Source organism: Miniopterus natalensis, chromosome 8 (genome assembly GCF_054644295.1).
Source record: "Miniopterus natalensis isolate mMinNat1 chromosome 8, mMinNat1.hap1, whole genome shotgun sequence".
Classification (NCBI taxonomy): domain Eukaryota; kingdom Metazoa; phylum Chordata; class Mammalia; order Chiroptera; family Miniopteridae; genus Miniopterus; species Miniopterus natalensis.
Window position 1 is genome coordinate 66,843,049 of NC_142088.1, and position 16,229 is coordinate 66,859,277.

Consider the following 16,229-nt stretch of genomic DNA (forward strand, 5'->3'; position numbering starts at 1 on the left):
ATTCAAATGGTAAAGAGGAAATGCATAAACTCAACCTGGGAGCATGAAATGAATCCAGGAAGGAGGCAAATACAGCAGTTCAGATAACAGTACAGTTCTCCAAGTGTATTCAAAAAAAGCCAACCATATGACCAGGAGAGGGACAGGCATGCTCGACCTAGGCCTGGCCAGTTTCTCCTAAGGATACTCATACAGGACATGCTGATATGAACAATTTACAGCACATTACTCTCATGCCTTTGAAGAAATGACAATGTTTAATGAGGACGTGTCTTTTAATGACACACTATAGGCAGCTGATGTCACAGCAATAAACGATCCTGTGAAAACAGTTTTGTAGGTTGTCAATAGTATGTGCTCCAGGCACACAGCTCTCATCTTCCCTGACTTCATTCAGGTAAAGGTTTCAGAGTGTCAGGACTAATGTTGTTTCTCTCAGCTGCACTTGTGATAAATAATGAATGGAAATAATTTTGAGAGTGTGCTCCTGCCAACTTCCTGAAGTCCAGGGTTCTACTTATCTCAAAGACTAACTCCCATATGCCTTCCTATTCCCCCAAAGGGAAAGTCACACTTCTCACACTTATCCTCTCACACCTCTGAGAACACCTTGTAAAGTGAGAAACCTCCCTCAATCAGGGAGCTGACTGGCCCTTCAGGAAAGGTAAATTTTCTATTTACCTGAAATCCAAAAGTTTCACTGGTAGCATGATCTTATCTAGCAGTTTGCTTCTAATTGCAACACATCCAAAGTATGTTGCAAATGTCCTTGTCTTAATTTTTATTAATTATTTTAAATAAATTAATTAATTAAAATCAATTATAAAATTAAACATAGACTTTTCTCAATAACTTTGAAAAGACTCTGGGCATCTCCTTGCCTGTAGCTTCCCATGAGGAGAAGGTCAGCCTGTGAGTTTCTATCTGGAGAAATCCCCCTGGGGATGACTGGAAATATGCAGGGCCATTTGGGGCTGACAACATGAGTAGCACACACAACTGACACTTTATGGGGAGAACCAGAAATGCTAAACATCCTCAAATGCAGGGAAAGCAAAAAGAATAAAGAGTTGTCCTACCCAAAATGGCAACAGAGGATCCACAGAGTCACCCTCCCTTACAGAATAATGTGGGGATTCCCACTACAGTGACCCTGAGAGGAGGCCTCCAGCCTCTGTCAAATGTGTTCAGTGGCAATGGGCTCATGATTCTGGTCACCTTTGTTAGACAGCTAAAATGGGACACGTATTCACATGTTAAGCCAAAATTTGTCATTTTCAAATTTCTACCTATTTGCCTTGTAGAATGATATGTCACAGGGAAATTGCTTCCTCTTCTCAATGAGTCACTAAGTATATTTTAATAAACTCTGATATAATATCAAGGACCACTTTTATGTATAGAATTTTCTTGCTTTTTACCAAACTTTCTCAACCTCATTTTCTGGTGTTTTTAGCAGTTCTGTCTTTGCATTTCTCCCAGTGGAAATGCCTCTACTATGAAGGAGTGAAAAGCTGCTTGTCCCTAAATAGCTATCTCCTACCTTCCCCTCTGTGGTTTCATGTTATCTCCTTTTTTAGAGAATCTCCTATCTCTACTCCCAATCTAGTCTGATGAATAAACTCTATGCTGTTTAGCTGTCTGAATACAATCAAGGTCATAACTGAAGTTGCCAGGGAAAAGCAGATAACCACATACAATATATCTAACACAAACGCACTATGCGCCAGAAGGAAGCATGTATGGGTTTTATGTTTTCATTGTACCTGGTGATCTCTCTCTTGCTGTTCAGCTCCTACCAAGAAAGAAAGAAGTAAAATTCTTAATGTGCAGTTAGAAATGCGTTGCATTGTTTGGACCTACACCAGTCAGTTGTCAGTGGTTGCCTTTAATGTTGCAACAAGAGTAAATTTCAGGCCAAGTCTCATTTAAGGAAAAATAACATCTTAACTAATGAATGTCACTGCCTGGGTGTGAGACATGCTGTTGTTGGTGCCTGTGACATGCATTTGCTGAGATGCATAAAGTAGAGCAAGCACTGGTTTGGAGTCCTAAGTCTGAAGTTTAAAATTCTGGTGGTAGAACTTACCAGTTGAGTGACTTTGGACTGTCAATGTCTCTGGCCTACCATGTCCTCATCAATAAGTTTGGAATAATAATTTCCAATTGGGCTGCTTGGCAAATCAGTTGAAATAACTATTTTAAGTTCTATAAATATTTATTGAGTACATTCAAATATACCATTGACTCTGGCATATCGTGCCAAGAATAAAATGATAAATGAGTCAAGGTCTCTGCCCTTGAGAAGTTAAGAGACAAATGAGAAAACAAACAAATGAGCAGATAATTTCAGTATAATGTGGTAATAACATTGATAACTGAATCACAAAGTGTTATGAGAACACAGAAGACAGGGTGATTTCTGCAGCAGCTCATATAAATTCTGATAGAAACTGGCTTTTACAAATAAGGAAATATATTGTTAAGCCAGGGGCTTAACAAAGTCTTCCAGGACCCAGAGTGTCTTTCCATCTCTGTCCTACTGTACAGGGCAACGCCTTCATTCCAAAGCCACATCACCTGTAGATCACACAACGAGTAATGGCAGCAACAGAAACAAATCCCTTCCTAGATCGTGTACCTCTCCTCACCTCTAATTAGCTAAAATAGATTGAAACCCGACACATTTCTGGACCAATCATCTATAAAAGGAATTGAATTATCACAATTGACTATGACAATTGACTGTAACATTCGAGATTCTAGTCTACCTTAAGAGAGGTAGAGTGAGAGTGGAGGGATTTTTTCTGAAGAACATCAATTCAAGATTTTAAAGAATAAATAAGAATTAGCTAAAGGAAGAAGAGGAGGAGGAGCATCTCAGAGAGGGGAACAACATGAACATGACTATGGAGGCAAATTCTGGAGGTAACAAGCAAAAGTAGCACTTCCTGTGAGCTGCTGACCTCCTTGGTGCTTGCTGGTGACTGAAATTTCCTACGGAGTAAGAGAGATATCAAGGTCTTAAGCTATCTCTAAATTAACTTTTGACACATTTTTTCCTTTAGTTGATATTCCTTTGAAATAAAATGTAGGATTTTCTCCAAAAAATTTTTATTTCTACTTCTTAGATATCATCTCCATGGAGAATTATATAATTCTTTGGGCATTGCAGACACTCAATCAGTAAGTATGAGATGAACTGCATCAAATGTCCACTTAGACACACATAGGATGTCTTTAGAGAGGGAAACGTGGGGAGATATTATGTCAGGAGTTATCAGCTAAAGGCCACATAAAACAGCCAAATACCACTTTAAAGTGAAGTTCAGAATGAGAGGACAAAAATATATCCCTGTGACTAATGCTGGAACTAACCCCTTCTAGCAACACCAGTAGACTACACAACAGGATAGGGAAACTCAGGGCATGTCCAAGAGGAAAGCTGAAAGTAATGACAAGAGTGACAATCTCAAGTTAACTCCCACTGAACGGTTGAGTTGACGACTTAGTCATATAAACTACATTTTGAAGAATGAGTATAATCTATGATTCATTTTGCATTTTGAATCACATGGAATGGGAACAGAAAATAGACTGCCCGGTGAAAATACCTGAAGAGATGGGAAAAGGAGACAGCCTTTTTCTAGGAGAGACACAGGCACATTCAGGAGGCAATTTCCTCTAAGCTATTTCTAAATGTTGAAATATGAAAAAAATCAAACTATACTTAGTCTGAGTGTGAAATACTGTTGGGGTAGTGATGTGAATACAGTGATTTGTCTAGGAACCGCCAGTAAAGAGAAAAAAAGGCAAAAGCTATTTTGTGATATCTAGGTATGTAGCAGAGTAGAAAGAGGAAGCATCTCAAAATACAATACCTCTTTATCGACAGAAAACATATAGCGAATATGTTTAAAGCCGGACTGCGGTACCTCTCCCTTCAGCATTTAAGTTACTTCACCAGTTTATGTCTGCTTCCCACCTTCCCCTCACACATAAATGTGGAAACTGATCAGAACAGGTCTCTATTTTCCTCTTCTGGATTCCCTCATCGCCAAACATTATTAAAGCTTCATCTTTAATTTCACTGCAAGACGTTTAAATGAAAGGGAATAGGGGACTTGGCTACAGGACGTCTCAAATTTAATCTCCTTTTTGGTCTGATTCCTGCAGCGTGAATAGCAGCCTTATCTTATTGGCACTTTCAACTGCAATGTCAGGTTATTTCAAAATGTAATACAACGTGTGTGTGTCATCACCACACTTCCTTCGGTAAGAACACTGACACCAAACTGCTACCAGCTGGTGGTCTGAAAAACAGAGCTTGCTGAAAATGAGAATTCTCTCCTCTAAACCTAAATAACTCATCTCGCATACTATGTGTCTTCAGTTTCTGTGAGAGTACACTATTGCTTTCCATTATTTGATCTTCTATAAGCCATCTAGGTAACAATAAAGAAATAAAAGAATATTTACTCCCTGCTTGCTTCTGGAAAGACAGTAATATATTTCATGAATTTCAAGAATAACTTCCCCAGCAGGAAACCAGAAACAACATCAGATTACAGTCAATATTACTGTGTGTTCTAAGTTTAGACACATCTTTCTTTGTTCTAGCCTAATTTTGTTACGCACTAACACTATAATCTGCCCATAGGCCACCTACTGCCCAGAACAGTGTTTCTGGAAGTATGGTCCCTGACAGGACCAGTATCATGGGTATCACTTAGGAACTTGTTAGAAACACAAATTCTTGAGCCCATCCCAGACCTACTGAATCAGAAACTCTGGAATGGGGGCCAGAAATATTTGTTTCTATAATCCCTTTGGGTGTTCTGATACACCCTGTAGTTCAGAACCACTGATCCAGAACAAAGGAGACAGAGAAACATGTTCCCAAAACATTTCAGATTCAATTTACCCAAACAAATAATTCTCTTACCTTTCAAAAGAAGTTGATTCTCTTGTTCTTATCAAGAAACATCCAATACACTCTGGAATCCACCACAAAATGAAAATATGAATAAGCTAGTCCTCTCCTGAGGGTCATAAAATGACTCAATTGTTGGAAAACAAGACTCAAGAGGATGGTATAAATTACTGGCACTGACTGACAAGAAAAAAGGGGGAAGAGTTCAATACCATTTTATGTTTCCAAACATAGGAGAGAGAAGTATATTGAAACCCTTCTGATACTACCAAATAACTGATAAATAGTGAGGATTGTTCAAAATATTAAATGAGCTCTCATGAGAGAATGTATCATTTCTCCCCTGGAAAGAGATTCTCTAAATATTTTCATCAGTATAGCACGAGTCAACTGGATCCTGCGTCTCCTGGATACAGGAGTGGATCTGCTAAATAATTTTCAAGCATCCTTGTCTTAGTTTGAGTTCAACCATAATCAAACTGTGACAGAGTTTCTTGGGCAAATATTCATGGGAGAGTAATGCCAGGGAACCAGTGCAAAGTCAGGGAGTGAGGCAGAAAAGGGAAGGAGGCTGATAAAGGACTTGTGGTTTAATAACTCAACACCGTTAAGTGGAGCTTCATCTCACCAGGGACTCTAGGAAAGAGTGAAGAACTTACACCTCAAGGTTATCCTACCTGAGGGACAAGGGAGTTGGTATTTATACACCGACTCTCAATCATTGGTTGGAGGCTGCTCCCTGGGACCTTCAATTCCCTGGCACTCCTGACTGCATATGTGGGCAGGAAAGACTGCAATGGCCAGAAAGATTCCTTAGGCAAAGAGATGCGGGTGGCATCAGTGGAATTTCAGGCTGGCATGCACAGATATATTAAATGGCTGAGGAGATCTGGGCAGGAAACAACAGTATGTGATATTCTGATTACCCCAAAAAGTTCTTTATCTGAATTTGCATTGCAAATAGAAAATGCATATCCATGTTTATTCTCCCCTCTTTTGTTTCCTCTGAATACTTGGCAATAAAATTCTAAGATTTCCTAACCTTATGCAAACATAAATGTAAGTTGATTTTCTCCTACTAAAAAAAACAAAACAAAACATTAATTGTATAACAAAATGACACTTTCTTTTTAAAAATGTCTAGAAAAAGAGGTAAATGGAATGAAAGCAAGCAATTTACCAGATATAGAGTTCAAAATAACGGTTATAGGATGCTCAGGAAACTTAGCAAGAAGTGCAACGAAGAGATAGCAAACATAAAAAGAACATGGAAACCATAAAAAAGAACCAGTGAGAAATGAAGAATATAATATCTAAAATAAAGAATATACTACATTGAATCAACAGCAGGTTGGAAGAAGCAGTGGATCAAATCAGGAATTTGAAATACATGGTAGCAGAAAACACCTAATTAGAGCAGCAAATGATTAAAACATTTAATAAATGAGGATAATTTAAGAGACCTTTGGGACAATATGAAGTTTAACAACGTCCACATAATAGGGGTAAAGGAAGGAGAAAAGAGAGGGAAAGGGATCGAGAACCAATTTGATAAAATAATGACTGAAAAGTATCCTAACCTGGTGAAGAAAAAAGACATATAAGTCCAGGAAGCACAGAGAGTCCCAAAATAGATAAACCCAAAGAGGTCCACACCAAGACACATCATAATTTAAATACCAAAGATTAATGACAAAGAGGGAATCTTAAAAGCAGCAAGAAAAAGAGTTAGTTACCTACAAGGAAGCTCCCAAAACACTGTCAGCTGATTTCTCAACAAAAACATTTTAGGCCAAAAACATTTCATGGCATTAAATATTCAAAGTGCTAAAAAGCAGTTACCTACAATCTAGACTACTTTACCCAGCAAGGCTATCATTTAAAATTGAAGGTGAAATACAGAGCTTCTCAGACAAGTAAAAGCTAAAAGAGTCCATTACCATCAAACCAGAAATGTTAAAGGGTTTTCTTTAAAAAGAAGAAGAACAGAGGAACATAGTTAAAAGAATAAAATAGCAATAAATACAAACACATCAATAATAACCTTAAATGTGAATGGCTTAAATGCTCCAATCAAAAGTCATAGTGTAGCTGAATGGATAAAACAAGAACCATATATATATGCTGTCTACAGGGGACCCACCTCAGAGTGAAAGATAAAGAGAGACTAAAAGTAAAGGGATTAAAAAAAAGATATTTCATGCAAATGGAAAGGGGGAAAAAAGCTGGGGTAGCAATAATTATATCTTACAAAATAGATGTTAAAACAAAGGCTATAGTAAGAGACAAAGAAGACCACTAAATAATGATAAAGGGGGTATAACCATTGTAAACATTTATGCACCCCAACATAGGAGCATCTAAATACATAAAGCAAATCTTGAAAATAAAGGGAGAGATTCACAGGGATTTTAACTCCCCATTGACATCAATGGATAGATCTTCCAGAGAGAAAATCAACAAGGAAACTGCGGCCTTAAATGACACACTAGATCAGATAGACTTAATTGATATATTCAGCGCATTTCACCCCAAAGCAGCAGAATATACATTCTTTTCAAGTGCTCATGGAACATTTTCTAGGACAGGTCCCATGTTAGGACACAAGAAAAACCTCAATAAATTGAAGAAGATTAAAATCCTGTCAAGTATCTTGAAAGAGGACCTACAGATGGCCAATAGGCATGTGAAAAAAGGCTCAATCATCAGAGAGATGCAAGTTAAAATCACAATGAGATATCACCTCATACCTGTCCCAGTGGCCACCATCAACAAATCAACAAGGATGTGGAGAGAAGGGAACCCTCATGGGCTGCTGGTGGGATTGCTGATCGGTGCCACACTGGGGAAAGCAGTATGGAGGTACTTCAAAAAACTAAAAATGGAGTTGCCTTATGACCCAGTGATACCACTTCTGGAAATATATCCAAAGAAACTCAAAACATCAATTTGAAAGAATATATGCAGCCCTATGTTCATTGCAGCATTATTTATAACAGCCAAGATTTGGAAGCAGCCCAAGTGCCCATAAGTAGATGAGTAGATAAAAAAGCTGTGGGGCATTTACACCATGGAATACTACACAGCTGCAAGAAAAGAAGAAAATCTTATCTTTTGTGACAGTATGGAGGGACCTGGAAAAAATTATGCTAAGTGGAATAAGCCAGTCAGAAAATGTTAAGTACCATATGATTTCACTTATACATATAACTAGTGAACAAAATAAACTAACAAACAAAATAGAAACAGACTTATAGATAGAGAACAGACTGACAGCTGTCAGAATGGAGGAGGGTTGGGGGGCTGGGTGACAAAGGTAAAGAGATTAAGCAAAAAATACTCATATATACAGACAACTGTATAGAGGGAAAAGAGGGTGAGGGGAGGTAGGAGAGAGTAAAGGGGGGATAAATGGTGATGGAAGGAGACATGAATTGGGGTGATGAACATATAAGGCAATATAAAGACGATGTGTTATAGAATTGTACACTAACACCTACATAATTTTATTAACCAATGTCCCCCCAGTAAATGTAATAAAAAATTTTATAAAGTCACTTTGGATTATGTTCACTTTCTTTTTTACTCTGTATTGGCAATATTTAAACTGCCTTGATTATGCACTTACTACCCCTACTTTATCACTGTCGAGAATATATGTCATAAATAATAAGTAAATATATTATCCATTAAAAAATAAAAAAAGGTAAAAAAGATAAAAAACAAACAAGCAAATCAAAACAAAATTTCTGACTTTTTAAAGTCATAGATTCATCTGTTAATCAAAAATTTAATCCAACTCAAGTAAATAATTATTCTAGCATGCATTTCACCAGTTAAAATGATCCTTTAAAAGGTTCTTATTGTGTTAGAGCTTATAAGCATAGGCCATTTTAGTCAAGATTAAAGATCACATTTTTGGATTGTTCAAGGTTAATGATGCAAGGCAAGTATTCATAGAAAAGCACCTCTGAAATAAAAAGCAAAGGCCCCTTAATGACAAGAAATCATTCCTCATGCTTTCTGTGTAAATGAATGGGAAGGTCTAGTGCAATTGTGAGAAATATGAAACCTGCTACACAAGGGACATTGCACCAGCTCAGAGCTCGACCCCATGTACCTGTTAACATGTGAACATTCTTCCTGATGTATTATACTCTTTGCCAGTGTGGGCATTTGCTTTGTACAACTGCAGAATTTTTACTGGATATTCTCTGAATAAAGATGTTTGGTGAAATATACAGACACTTGTTTTTTTTTCAAGACAGCCTATTTAGCAAATAATGGAGCAAAGTATGTGGTGAGTATCTGGGTTTGGCTGCTCCAGCAGGCAGTCTGGTGTTTATCCAATGACCCTGTGGTATAACCTACTTTGGGTTGTGGATACATAAAAGATGGTAAATAGTGGTCACTTGTCAGCCACTGGAATGCTATCCACTGCCTTGTTATTATGGGGATTTTCCCAATCTGCTCTGGGAAGATGTCACATAGTGGTAAACCTTTAACAACTGGCAGGGAAACCTAGCAACAATGAACCAGTTACATGTTGGAGAACAAAGTTTAAAATACAATGAATTAACTTGATAATACAAAGGAGAGATATGCCGGGCTAGCAGTTGGCAGCAGACTCCATTTACTTTCAAATGCCTCCTTTGAAAAATAGGAAACACAACTGTCAATGAGACAAGAAAAGCCTCTGTATACTTTATACTCAGTAAACTTCTATTGACCCATACTAATGATAAAATGTACACAGGTGAGAAATCAAAGCTGATCCTCCAAAGTATTAGAAACCAGTTTCCAAATCACAATACTCATTCATGTAATCTATTAGACGAATTTCTCCCTGAAATAAATATCACTGACTAATGACTAACCAACTAACCAATTGTTTGCCACAATCACAGCCTGGGTGAGAAATAAGAACTTCAGTGAGACTGATTGGACAGTATTACTAATAAATCAATGTAGTGAGTGGGTCAAAGTGTATCTACAGAGATAGCTGTAGGAATTCACAGGCACCTACTTGAATCTTAGGTTGTCCAAAGTAGATCACATTCTTGAACTAACCCACAAGTCTTAGGTATATCAAATTGCTATTTCCAGTTACTTCCTGGCTTTGGTGTATTTCTGAAATTTCCAAGTTAAGTCTAAATGACTTTCTGTGAAGGAAAATATATCTTCCTAGTGGCTCAATTAATGCCCAACAAAACACTGCCAAAGCCCTACAGAATCTTGATCACAGCTATGTGGAAACCTCTTTGCTCCACAGTCTGAATGGAATATGGAAGTTTTGCAAGGAGTGAGTCAATATGCGCAAGCCTGAAAATAAGGGACAAAGCAAGTTACCTTGCAAACGATAATAAGCGTCAACTCTGACTAGATCTAATATCAGGTTGTTTTTTTGAAAAATTCAAAATTAAGACACTTCTTTTGGTCTTATTTATTTAGCTTTGAATAATTCTTAAATAAAAAGCTTATGAAACAACTCAACTCAGAGTGATGAAACGACAACTACCAAATGTTGTAAGAAAACTAATCATAGGAAACTTATTTTACACACACACACACACACATATGTGTGTGTGTGTGTGTGTGTGTGTGTGTGTATATATATATATATATATATATATATATATATATATATATACACAAAACTTTTGTCTCCAAGCATTTTTATGAGTGTTCTGTAAGGTCCTGCAGCTATGGAAAGACTATAATAATATGTGGAGAGTCAAACAAAAAACACTTTTCTGCAAAACTTCTATCATCAGTCATCCCGAATCTTATAGAAGCTGCACTGTGGAAACTGCAACCAGACCACATTTTCAGTTTCTCACTGGACAAAAGGCTGCTTCAGCTATCAGGAGGCCAGCATGTTTTCATAACCATGACCATGGCTGTTGCTCCACCAATGATGGAGTCATCCAAGTACTTAAAAACCACAAAGAATTCATGAAACTGATATGAATCAGCAGTAATTCCCACTTCTCCCCATAGAAACTGAGCATGAGATCAACACTGAAAATTAGTCATTTCATAGGAAAATCAATAAAACTCTAGAACATCTGTAGAAAAGTAAAGTAAAAAGGATTCTGCACCCAATTTCAATGTGTGGGTATGGGTGTAGGGGTGGGGGGTTTCTCACACAACACCAAGTAATTCTCCAACACCAGCTGATTGTCCTACAATTCAACTCAATTCTGACACTGCCTACCTGAAGACAGCCATCACATTCCACAGTCCCACAGGACTACCCTCCACCTCAGACACCCATCATAAGCCCAAGTTGTTACCTGTGATTCTGAAAAACTGGCTATAAATCAGAGGTTCCCGAGGCCCCTCCCTTGGGTTCCATTAATTTGCTAGAGCAGCTCACAGAACTCAGGAAAGCTGTTTTACTTACTAGGTTGCTGGTTTATTATGAAAGGAGATAACTCAGGAACAGTCAGCTGGAAGAGATGCATAAGGAAAGGTTTGGGAAAGGGTGTGGAGCTTTTATTTCCCATCCTCCCCAAATCTCCAAGTATTCACCAAACCCTATAAAAATGGGTTTTCTTGGAGGGTTTATTACATAGGCATGATTAATTAAATCATTGGCCATTGGTGATGGATTCAACCTCCAGCCCCTTTTCCCTCCCTGAAAATCAGGGGGTGAAACAGAAAGTTTAACCACTCTTCATGGTTGGCTCCTCTGACAACAAGCCCTCATTCTTATATGGTTTCCAAAAGTCAACTAACTAACATAAACCCAGTTGTGGTGGGAAGGGGCTTGTTATGAAGAGACCAAATTTAATAATAAAAGGTGCTTGTTTCCATTGCTCTTATCACTCAGAAAATTCCAAGGATTTTAGGAGCTCTGTGCCAGAAGCTCCAAAGATCAAATGTAGATCTCTAATTTTAAATCTGAATGTAACACTCTGCAATACTGTAGAAGGCACAGCACGAAATGTGAAAGAAGTCCCAAGCCTTAATGGACATTATATACCATGACGAGCTTTCAATACCTGCTGTGAAATGACAAAGCATGACAGTCATTTGTTATTGCTTCTCAACCAAACAAATGATCTTGTTTCTACAACTGGAGGTTGGGAGGAAGAAGTATGGTTATTCTAACCCTCTTTATGATTTCCATTTATAAAAGAATGCTCTGTGCGCTATTCCCCCAGGACAGAGAACTGTAATAAATGCACACTACAAGTAAAATATGCTTATAGCTTATTTCCAATGGTTATGTGCCAGGCACCTCACTAGTCACTTTTATATGACTCGTCTAACTCACATTCTGAGAGTGAGTGGTAGGTTTTGTTATACCCACTTTTCAGCAGAATGAAAGGACGCTTCCACAGTTAAATAGTTTACCTGAAATCCTCTAGCAGACGAGGAACGGATTTGAACTTCCAACCTGGCTGACTCAGAGCCTGTCTTAAGCCCTGGTTCTAAATCTCTATACTACTCTTCCAGAATTCAAATGAAAGCAATACAAAAGTGATCTTATTAGCCTCTGTTAATAAATTGCACATACGTTACCATAATTCATAAATTATTTGGTAAAATTAGAAGCTACCATTTGTTTTAAATATTTAGTCAAAAAGGACTGGGCTAGTACAATCTGTTGTTGCCCTCTATTTAATTAAACAACCACCTGGTTTCAGAGGTTACCAATTATATCACTTGAAAATACATATATTTGTCTAATTACAGCAATAATAAAAAGTAAGGATTGAGGAAGAGGGGGAGGAAATAACAAAGGAGGAAGGAAATAAGGAACTGAAGGAGAAAAGAGGAGGAAGGGAGGGAAAAGGAAGGGAGGGAGAGAGAGACAGAGAGAGAGAGAGAGAGAGAGAAAGAGAAAGAGAGAGAAGGGTGGGGAAGCAAGAAAGGAAACAAGGAAATGCACTGCTGAGTGTCAAGCCCCTGTAGATGTCAATATCCATTCTGAATCCACTCTGAATCTCCTTCTATTCTATGGATTACTGCATCCCATAAATCAAAACATTTCAGTCCACACACCAAGAGCATTACAAATGGCACTTCTCATGGCAGAGCTGATTAATAGACATACTCAATGTTCTTCCAAGAGACTGAATATTTTTTAACTGTAGGATAAAGGTTTGAAATGCCACTTTTCTCATTTCCATGTGACTTACATATTTTCTAAATCACATTTCATTTCAAATAACCATTGCACTACAAGCTTGATGATAAAGAAAAGACATCATTATTAATAGTTTTGTAAATCTTGACAACTTATATTTTTAAATGGTTCTTTAGAAATGTTAGTGTTATGTCTAGAACTGATTCCAGTCTAATGCTACATAAATGAAAAGATGTAGCTTAGTACTTTTTTCAGGAGTGGCAGTATTGAAATCCTTACAAAGTAGTATTTGTTAATGATATATAAAAGCATGTTACATATCAGCCTCCAAAAATCAGCAAATAAAATTTGTTTTTTACAGATAAGCTGAAGACTATCCAGGCAATTTCTGCATCCTACGTCTTGATAAATTAAGAACTTCAGGGAAATCTCCAGGTTCACTGTATTGCATTCAGGCAGAATCAAATGGTGTTCAGGGAGTATGTGGCCCTATAGTAAGTCAAGGCAGCTGACTGCACAATGTGGCACTTGAATTAAACATATTCGAGGGTAGAAAAGACTATTTCTCCCCCACAGGAAATTAACCTGTTAGAGAGTGGGGATGTTTCATTGGGTAGATACCACTTAGAAAATATTTGTGATTGTTTGCATCTTACCTCGGTCATTCTGGCAAACAGCCTTCAGGATGCGATGTCCTGGGCCACATTTCCCATGATCGGGGATACAGATCCCTTCAGAGGCCAGCCATCGGTAACACATTGGATCCTCACAGGGAACAGATTCGACCAAATGAGGGCAATGTCCTGCAGGCCCCGTGGATTCCATGAGGACATGGCGCCGTCTCATTCTAAATCCTAAACACAGAAGAAGAAGAGTTCCACAGGGTGCTGTCCTTAACCAACAAAGGAAACAAGCAGCAGCGAGTAAAGAGGCGATGCTTTCATTTGAATACCTGTAGCTCTAAAACATGTATCATTCTGATGTGTTTTCTTTTACGCGAAATGGGAAAGATAAGAAGATGAAAGGACAGAAGTAAATGAAAATAACTAGAGCAGGAAATCTGTCTTCCAAAGATTACAACCTAGAACGTGGAGAGGTCAGACATAATCAAAAGCAATAATAAGTAGCATGTGTCCAATGGTATCAATAAACAAGTAAAAATGAATGAGCACTTACAGAAACTGCCTAAGCACAGATAAATCCAGGTATTCTTTCTGCTGTAGTTTTTGACATTCTTGTTAGTCTGTATTAAGTCAAAATATATCTACACTTTGGCATATCCTTGATGCCTGAGCACTTACAGCTTCATGCCCTGAGATTTTCAGGTCAGCCTGCCCAGTACCTCTTTGGATCTGCACTCCCCATCCTGGCTAAATATGGTTCCCTGGGCTATTACTCAGTTAAACGAGAAAGTACTGTGAAACTAGGGCACACAGTCCCACCACAATTAATATACAAATGAATCTTACATGCTACAAACCTCCAGAGTCACACACTTATTCTCACAGGAGCCAAGCAGGTACAAATTGAGGGAAATGGGTAAACCATAAGACTATAGGGCCTGGTGGGGTCTGTGGTGATATGGAGGATTGTCTTGCTCTAAAATGGGTGGCTATTCTTCACCTTGACTGTGGCTATGGGGGAATATGGACTCATTTTTGTCAAATCTTCCAATTTTGTCTAAGAAGCCAGAAATATAAGTTATATTTTGTTCTTATATGAAATTTCTCTAATTTTAAATGATAGAAGCTAATAAAACATGTTAAAAAGCAAAGTGAGCTAAAGAAAAGTGACTAGGAACTAGATAAATCCCTTTTGTCTGACTTTTATATCTGTGCTCCTTGTGATGTATCACTTCTGAAGGCTATGCCTACCTCCCATGGATCTCCAATTTTATGTTCCCTTCTTTAATATACAAAATTCAATCAACTGATTCAATTATTTTAATTCATTTAAAAAATAAAACCAATCTTACTGCATGGTAACATTTTAAGAAATTATTCATTTATGCCTTGGGGTAAGTAAAAAAAAAAAAAAAAAAGTCTTTAATAGGAAGATAGCATGAAAACACTGAATTTCCAGAGTGTGAGTTAGATACCCAGTCACCCTTTCAACAAGAGGACAAGTTAGGAAGCATGAGGGGTAACAAAACCAGGCTTGTCTCTCCCACAGGTTTTCCTGGGCTGTGCCTATTATTCCACCAACAGTAATGAAATGAAAAGAATACAAAGCTCAAGGTGCAGGTGGTAAAGACTGGCTCCTCTTAGAGGGCACAGCCAAGGAGGCAGAACAAACTGGCACATGGTTTTAGGCCACAAGAGGGAGCCAAGCTTCTTAGAATATTACTGCAGGGCTGGGCAAGTATTTTAAGCAGTTGTAACTGCTATATTTGGGTTTTCTTGGTCTAGGGTTAGCCTAAGAGCCTCCCTTTAAATGAGACTCTTAGACTCTTACTTTAAGGATCAGCCGCTGGTGGGAAGGCATCAGTCGGCCAGTCAGAGATCACATTCCCAAGGCATTGAAAAGATCACAGTCAGGGGTGATTAAAACAACAGAAGGCTTCTGCCTGCTTTATAACTCCAAGTCTATATTATTAATGTGTCAAAATAAAACCCAGGGAAGGGTTCAGCTCCCTTCCTGGGTTTGAGTAGAGATGCCTGAAACACACAGAGCTCTAAACTATACTTAAACATCAAACTACAATTACCTTTGAGCGCTCACTGCCACACACTTGGGATGACCTCTGTTCTTACATGTAATTCTCATATGCCTATAATTTATTGTCTGTGTTTGAGATTGTTTAGTTTATATCTTTGAGTAGGACACGGCATGGGTCTGCATGATTTACGTTGTTTGACAACCGGCTCAGAAAGTGAGCAGTCTTTACTGAGGGACTACGGGTGTCCTGTACCTAGACCTGAATGCCATTGAGGGGCACGTGCCGTTTTCCTCTATAAATCAAGCTGCATCCATCCCACCGTAAATCTATAGATTGCAGCTCCTCGTCAATAAATTCTTTCAGTCTTTCCTCAGTGCCGCCCTTGTCCTGACTCTAACTAGGTTCAAATCATAGCACAAAGCTCAGCATAAAACAAGAACCTTGCGTTCTCGTTAGCACTTCGCTCTAATCGCGCATCGGTGCTCACGCGGGCAGCAGGCCTCGGGCTTCCCCGGCGCCCCCGTTCTGAAGGATGCCCC

At 38.3% G+C, this 16,229-nt stretch overlaps 1 protein-coding gene across 1 annotated transcript in view; it reads right to left on the bottom strand.

The window, feature by feature from the left end:
* The window catches only part of THSD7B (thrombospondin type 1 domain containing 7B), a 630,654-nt gene that overhangs the window by 387,845 nt on the left and 226,580 nt on the right, over nt 1–16,229 (bottom strand). The window contains exon 6 of the mRNA XM_087819873.1: nt 13,688–13,885. Within this exon, the coding sequence (XP_087675999.1) occupies nt 13,688–13,885 (198 nt within the window). The remainder of the gene's footprint in view (nt 1–13,687; nt 13,886–16,229) is intronic.